The sequence below is a fragment of the Microtus ochrogaster genome, chromosome 15 (genome assembly GCF_000317375.1).
Source record: "Microtus ochrogaster isolate Prairie Vole_2 chromosome 15, MicOch1.0, whole genome shotgun sequence".
Classification (NCBI taxonomy): domain Eukaryota; kingdom Metazoa; phylum Chordata; class Mammalia; order Rodentia; family Cricetidae; genus Microtus; species Microtus ochrogaster.
Genome location: NC_022017.1, coordinates 157,272 through 165,456, shown reverse-complemented (window position 1 = coordinate 165,456; position 8,185 = coordinate 157,272). Strand labels below are relative to the sequence as shown.

Here is an 8,185-nt window from a genome sequence, read left to right as displayed (position 1 = left end):
CAGACTGTGTACACACACAATAGTACATTCTACAGGGAAGAGAAAGGACTCACGCAGACTGTTTACACACACAATAGTACATTCCACATGGAAGGAGAAAGGACTCACGCAGACTGTGCTCTCGTCTGTGCACACTGTGTACACACACAATAGTACATTCTACAGGGTACGCACATAGTTCAAAGCTTTCCACAAAAGTAACTTTTCCAGTGCTGTTTTTGAGAAAAGTTAATATTTTAGGTTTTTAGGTTGTGCATGATGGCTTACACACATAGTCCCAGTACTTGGAAGGCTGAGAATTGGCATCATGAACCCAGGAGAGTGGGGCCTAAAGTCTTATGTAAAAGTCAACTTTATTCAGAACATCAGACAATTTATACTCTGAGGGTTAAGAGTCCTGTGAGTAAACTATACAATCACAAAGATACAACATGTTTTTCCATGGAGACACATGAATAACAACAGCTGAAATAAACTCACTCCTATCTGTTACACCTTGGAGGAATATGAAAATGCAGTTCAAGAACAAGTCTGTGTATTGAAGAAACTGAAGTCACAAGACTCTTGTTGTCTTGGAGTTTTTTCACACTCACTGAAAGTTCTCAAGACTCCATTCTTGGACTGTGTTCTGACACTGAGACAGAAGGATCACTGTAGGTCCAAGGCTAGTCTGGACTAGAGAATGAGACTATGTCTCAAAAACAAAAACAAAACAAAACAAACAAACAAGCTACCTATATGAATGTTAGTTTCCTTAGGCAACAAGGTACCAGAAAGCTCCAAGGATGGTTATAAGGTAAGCCAGTACATGTCTTATTTACATGCATAAAATTTTAATACTAATCAGACTGAATTCCCTGCTATGAGTTAGTATATTCCATTGGCTATAACCACGTCTTCTGAAAGCAGCTCAGCTTTAGGCCTGTGATGTGTGCAATCATGTAGGTGAGCAGGGCATAGCTGGCAATGTTGAAGGGCACACCCAGGCCCATAACTCCTGACCTCTGGTAGAGCTGGCAAGACAGCTCCCTATTCGCTACATAGAATTGGCAGAGGGCATGGCAAGGAGGCAGTGCCATCAGGGGAAGATCTGAGGGGGTCAATGGTAAAAGAAGGAGGGGTTTTAGAGAACACAGCTATAATAAAGGTAAAATACAAAACAAGCCAACCATGAAAGAAGCCATGAGGTTGTAGATACGTACAACTCAATTTCCCATTTTGTCAAAGTCAGACCATTTTCGCAGCCCTACAGCAGAGGTGATGGAGGCCTGTCCACTAGCATAAGGAATCTGCAAGTGTACATTTATGCTGAAGCAATGATCATTCAGCTGAGCTAAAATTAAGGATTTGGGCTGCTGTTGATGGCGCCAAATAAAAGGAAATTATTCTTTTTGCAAAGGCCACAGGAAACTAGAATCTGAGGCACATCTTTCTGTTTAAGTATTTATAAAAAATATGAAATGTTCTTTCCTGGATATTCACTATACCCTGGTAGAGTTTAATTTTATAATCTATTTTTAAGTTAACACTTGAAACTGTGTGCTCCAAATGAAAAAGATAAAACGATAGGTGCATTTTACAGGCAATTTAATGCTTCTTTAATGTAAATGCATAAAGATCGTGTGGGTCTAATAATGAAGGTAGAAACAGAGCAAAGTGTGACTGTGTTGATCAACCACATGACTGGAGACAGTTCCAGTGACCCACAGTGCCTCAGGCCACCTTGCTTCCCTTTGGCTAACTAGCCAGTTTAGCCAAAGGGAGATGGCTGGGATGCTGTCTACCTTTTGGGTTCCAGGCACACATGATGATTCTTCTGTCATCAGGGCTGGTTTTGATGGTGTCAATCACTTTTTGCAGCTGGTCTACTCCTTGACCCAAGTAATCTGCAGAATTGTCAGGAGAGCACATGCACATTTACATCACATCAGTCACAGCCTCTCATGTGATGACCCTGACAGCATCCACTCAATGCCCCCACCCATAGTTCTAATATGCCCAGCAATTCTGAGTATTTCTAAGATCTTTCTGGGTTAAGCTCAATGTCCTTACACTAAAATCTAAGTTCTTTTCTACACAAGTCTTCTAAATATTTAGTCTGTTATAATGTCACTCCCTCCCCTTAATACTGCCCCTGTTGCTAACTGCTGTTTGGATATGGTTTGAATGTGTTGCTGAAAAGTTCATGAGTTGAAATATAATTCTCATTTTTGGGTAGAAATTTAAATCAATTACACAGTCTTTAAGAAGTGATCAGGGGGCTGGAGAGATGACTCAGTGGTTAAGAGCACTGGCGGCTCTTTCAGAGGCCCTGAGTTCAATTTCCTGGCAATCACATGGTAGCTTACATCAGTCTGTAATGAGATCTGGTACCCTCTTCTGGCCTGCAGGCATAGATGCAGGCAGAACAATGTATATGTAATAAATAAATAAATCTTAAAAAGAGGTGATTAGGATGAGAAAGTCATCAGGGTGGAGTTTTATGAGTGAGTCCTGGTGGCTTCACAAGGAACCAAAGGAGACACACTTATCATCTTTCACACCTAATACTATGTCACTGTCATCAAAATGTGGGCACTGAACCAACAGGACTGAGATCTAAGTTTTGAAAAGGTTTTATTTATTTTATTTTTTTTTTGAGTTTAGGGTTGATCTTGTAATCTTTTTCGGTTCTAGTACATGGCCTTTAATCCCCTGCCCCCTGCTGAGGTGTGGTAGCTGCGAGTTGATTTATTAACAGAACTCCATAGACTCTTCTCTGGATGTACTTTTACCAAGGTTAGTCAGTCAGTGTTCTGGCAGAGCTGGGTCTCTGAGGGAGGGGTTCCCAAAATCCCAGCTCCAAGAAGGCAATATTAAAGACTTGAGGAAATGTTCTACTGCTAGATTGTGGTGGTGACTTTGTAATCTGTAAGTGTTAAAAAAAAATTGATAAATTATAGAATAGATTGTAATTATTTCCTATAGGTGAAAAAGGGAGAAAGAACAGGAAAATTATCTGCATTAAAAAATTTAAATCTACAAAATCTAGTTTCAGGACAGCTAGGGCTGTTATACAGAGAAACCCTGCCTTCAAAAACCAGAATAAACAACTAAAAGTAAAAAAAAAATAGACAATAAGCTAGGAGTTGTGGCTTATGCCTTTAATCCCAGCACTCAGGAGACAAAAGCAGGAGGATCTCTGTGAGATCGAGAGGCCAGGCTTGTCTAGAGAGAGAGAGAGAGAGAGAGAGAGAGAGAGAGAGAGAGAGAGAGAAAGTTCTAGAATCATTAGGACTAAACATAGAAACAATGTAATAAAACGGACAAAATAACCAAAACAACCAATGGTGGTCAGGTGAACATGATGGCTCATTCCTATAATTCCACCAGGTGAAAGGTATAGACAGGGGGATCAGGAGTTGATGGCCAGCTGCAGCTTCCTAAGACCTAGCTGCTCCCACCCCATCAAGACAAATTCCAGGACCTGGGGAGGGCAGAGGCTGACAGTTCAAGGGCAGCCTTGTCTCTTATAATTAGTTTCCAGCTAGCCAAACTCTGACTCTAAATAAGATAAAATATGCACACACATTAAATTTATATTAAAACTGTTTTTGCATTTTTACTATATTCCTTTATTTTGTTATGTGTGGCATATGATTTGGCATGTGTAATCTAAGAAGCTGTGAGAACAGATTCTCTCCTACCACACGGGTTCCTGAGGATCAAACGCAGGTCTCCAAGCCTGGAAGCACAGACTTTAGCTGCTGAGCCATTCACACTCCATGCAGCATCACAGACTTTAACTGCTGAGCCATTCACAATCCATGCAGCATCACACTATTCTGTTGCAGAACTTCTCAAGTAACTCCATGGCACTGACACTATCACATTACAGTCCAAGCCCAGCAACCTCTTCTCTTCTCTCTACCTTTACCAATTTACCCATTCCTAGTCCACAACTTCCAAACATCACCAGCATTGAAAACATCTTGATTGCAGGCAAACACAACTGAAGAATTCGGACACTAGGCCTGTCTTAGTCAGTATTCTATTGCTGTGAAGAGACACGATGACTATGACAACTCTTATAAAAGATTGGGTCTTGCTTATAGTTTCAGAGGTTTAGTCAATTGTCAGCATGGTGAGAAGCATAGCAGTATCCAGGCAGACATGGTGCTGGAGAAGCAGCTGAGAGTTCTACTTCCAGAACTACAGGCAGCAGGATAAGAGGCACTGGCTTCCAAAACCTCAAAGCCCATCCCCAGTGCCACACTTCCAACAAGGCCATAGTCTTAATCCTTTCAAATCACACCACTCCTAAGCATTCAAACACAGGGGCTTACCTGAGCAGGGGGGGGGCATTCTTATTCAAACCACTACAAGGCCCACTGGCTAGAAGGAGGTGATGGGACCCTTGAAAAGAAAAACATACTGTCCAGGCTGCTGGTGTCTGCCCAGCCAGTAATTTATTACTTCCTGCACACACGAACATATATACATATACACCAGTGAGACATTAACTTTAGAACCTGGAGGAGGCTGGTCTATGTGACACTCAAACAGTACCCAGAGAGAGGAGATGCCAGTCACTACATGAGGAGTTTTCTTAACCTCTGTCCCCACAGAGCAGGAAGGGAAGGGTTAACGGTACAGAGACACCACACCACACACAGTTTGTAAGTGCTGCAGCCTAGCAAAGGGAAATGTTCATTATGGGTAACTCCTGCACCTCATCCCGGAGGAACCTCCTTCTATCCTAAACACTAACACAGACAGGACAGACCAAATCTGCCACCGCTGGTAGAGAAAGTTCCAGTCATCCAACAATGCCCAGTAAATGCTAGGCACCAAGAGTGTGATTTGGCCTTTGTGACATTTTGCTGTGGCTTCTCCACCATTACCCAGCACAGCTTCTCACAAATCAGTTACTTACCAACTCCCATTATGTGGACTTTTCTTCCACATCTAAGATGGATCTTTGAGGAAGAACACCCAGAAAACATGAGGCAATAATATCTCCTCACCTGAATCCATATCTTTGTAGTCTGGGTCAAAATGCCTCCACTGGAAACCACAAACTGGGCCCAGGTCCCCTTCCTGTCATGCAGAGAATCCCAGGCTGTCCAGAAAATCTCGGGACCCATTGGCATCCCAGATTCTCACTCCTTTGGAGAACAGTTCCTTAGCATTTGTGGATCCCTGAAAGATTGAGAACAGAATAGGCACACAGGAGGACTCTGCGTCACTCATCCCCTCCCATGGCACACTATCCACATGCAGCCTAGCTTTAAGCAGGCTGGTCCTGGCCAGGCTTCTGAGGGAGTATAGAACGGTCTTACCCTATTAGATATTTCCTCAAGGTATTTCTTCTATTCCCTTCAACTTTCCAAAGTCTTTGTGTATGTATACATACATGTAAGCATGCCATGGTGCATGCACACAGTGAGCTTCTACCTTATTTGAGTTGGGTGTCTCTCTTGTTCCTGTTGCTATAATACCTATCCCAACCTAGCTAGCTTGTGAGCTTCCAGTAGATTTCCGTCTCCATCTCCCATAGAAGTACCAGGATTAGATGGCACTACCACACAGAGCTTTCTTGTTTTCTAAAGACAGGGTTTCTCTGGGTAACATTCCTGGCTGTCCTGGAACTTGCTTTGTAGACCAGGCTGGCCTTGAACTCATTACGCTCTGCCTGCCTCTGCCTCCCAAGTGCTGGGATTAAAGGGGTGGGCACCACCGATCGGCACAAACAGCTTTTTAGGAGGACTCCAGGGATCCAAACTCAGGCTGTCAGATTTGTGTGGCCACGTGCTTTACACCCACTGAGCCAAATCCCCAGCCTTCCCTCCAATTCTTTAAATACCCCCAAGTTCCTAAAACATTTCTACCTCATCTGCAGCTTTGAATTCCTTCATAAAACACACTCTGTGTTGAAATGTGACACTCCAAGTGGACTTGTTCAACACTGCATGTGCGGTCTGTTCATGTGTCATATCTGGCTATCTGGAAAATGTGTGTGCATGGGTACCCAAGCCCACAGAAGCCAGAGAGAATCCTGGCTGTTCTACTCTATTACTTCCTATACTTTCCCTTGAGACAGGGTCTCAAAGTAAAGCTAGAGCTTATTTGGGCCAGACTCGTGGCCAGCAATCACCAACGTCCTCCTGTGTCTCCCTTCCCATTATGGCACTGGGGTTACAGGCTCATGCAATCACACCCAGCATTTTAAGCTTCATTTCTATGTTATGTGCATGGGTGTTTTTCCTGCATGTGTCTGTACACCATGTGCACACGGTACCCAAGGACAGCAGAAGAGGGAGTCAGAGAGCCTGAACTGGACTTACAGATTGTTAGCCACTAACTGTGTTAAATGGGTGCTAGGAACTAAATCCTAACCCCCATCCTGAACATGAGCAACAGATGCTCTTCACCACTGAGTCATCTCTCCATTCCACACCCCGAATGTTTTATGTGACAACTGGGGCGAGCTGAACTCAGGCCCTCTTTGCCTACTGAGTCAGCATCCCAAGTACTCTAAAGGAGCTGAACTTGTAGTATGGCCCAGAACTCATCTTGTCTCCAGGAGTACTCTAAGCCAGCACTAGACAGAACCTCACCTTTTCCGGACCAGGATACAGGGCAGGAACTTGGGGCTCCTGCCATTTGTCACCACACCACTCCAGTATAACCCAGGTACCTACTTGACCACCACGCTTCAGGAAGAGTGATATCACTCTGGTAAAAACTGAAAAAGTTTTCAGACATTTGGGGAGCAAACTGACCTAGCATCTGAAAACAGAAATGTTTATGCCTCCGAATGGCCACCAGGGAACCCAAAAGCAAAACAGAAGAGAGACAAAGGGGCAGGGCAGGAGCTCAATCATCAGACAAGGTGAAGAGGAAAGGCTCAGAGTATATGTTTGTCAGAGAGCAATACTTTCCTCTTTACTGTCTACATGGGAAAGCTGAATGAAGATTAGAGAAGCAGAATAACTTGTCTATAGTATCAGCAGAGGAAAGGGACTAAAACTGGGCATCAGAGTTCACTGTTCTAGGAGGCCCTGTGCACTGGGTTAATCCATGCAATAGCTGCTGAAGTTCCCACCTCCAGAACATGCTTAAGATAAGTAAACCCCCACTCAAAGTCTTGTGCTTGACGTCTGATGCCAGGAACCCCAAAAGAGCACTTCTTCCCCGGGGCCACTCTGTAGGCTCACACATCCTCTGAGTTGCTCTATAAAAGCCAAGGCTGTTTGGGGAAACCCAGTTTCCGCCTCAGGCTTGGGTTTATTTTTTCTGTGCCTCTTTAACACCACCTAAGCCATTTTCACGCCAATTTTTTTTAAACAGTTGCAAAGGGGATAAGGGGAAAGAAGAGGAGGAGCACAAGTCAAGATTTGAGGGCAAGGTTTGGGCAGGTTTCTTCTACTCCGACCCTCGGAGATGCACGACCAGTTGGAAACTAATGGGGGTTAAGAACAAGAGTCCAGGTTTACCTGCAGTAGCTATCACCTTGAGGCTCTAGGGCGAGAACGCAGAGTTTAGGACTCTTTGAGCCGGGGTCAGACTAACCATTGCCACCAACCCCGCGCCTCCGCGCCCAGCCCGCCGCTCATCTTCCCACAGTCCCTCCCGGTAGTGGGGACTGGCCGCTGTCACCTCTCAGGTTGTATCGCGCCTGCATGCCTAACACCGACAAGGTGCCTGTGCCCGTGCAGTCCTTCTTGAAACCGCAGCGCATAATGTGCTCCACCTGCCCCAGATACTGAAGTTCCCCGTGGCGCGGTGCCTCCGCGCCCTGCTGCTGAGCGGCGGGCTGCAGCTTCAGCTCGGAGCCGGCTACCGGCATTGTGGACTGTTAGAGGCGTGTGGTAGGCGCCAAAGACCGATCTTTTTCTGCGCGATCTTTTCTCCTACGTTTGGCGCCTCCCGCCCCTTCCTGCTGGGAAGCTTCTGTCTGGCCACGATTGTCAGACCCCCGCCCACGGGGCTGAATTTCTGGCGCTAGCAGAGCAAACACAGGCTAGAGTTCCCAATTCTCTTGATTTATCTTGTCTTTGCATTAAGAGCCTATTGGTTCAGGGCGTGGTGAATCATGCCAGTAATACCAGCTCGTGGGAGGTCGAGGCCAGAGGATCCAGAATTTAAGACAATCCTTTGTTTCACATCAAGTACAAGGCCATCCTGGGTATGAGAAGATGCA

At 45.0% G+C, this 8,185-nt stretch overlaps 1 protein-coding gene across 1 annotated transcript in view; it reads right to left on the bottom strand.

The window, feature by feature from the left end:
• The window catches only part of LOC101993909 (thymidylate synthase-like), a 113,840-nt gene extending 106,009 nt beyond the window's left edge, over positions 1–7,831 (bottom strand). The window contains exons 1-3 of the mRNA XM_026782649.1: positions 7,642–7,831; positions 1,785–1,886; positions 917–1,090 (exon numbers count right to left, since the gene is read on the bottom strand). Of these exons, the coding sequence (XP_026638450.1) occupies positions 917–1,090; positions 1,785–1,886; positions 7,642–7,831 (466 nt within the window). The remainder of the gene's footprint in view (positions 1–916; positions 1,091–1,784; positions 1,887–7,641) is intronic.
• Between the last annotated feature and the right edge of the window lie 354 nt (positions 7,832–8,185).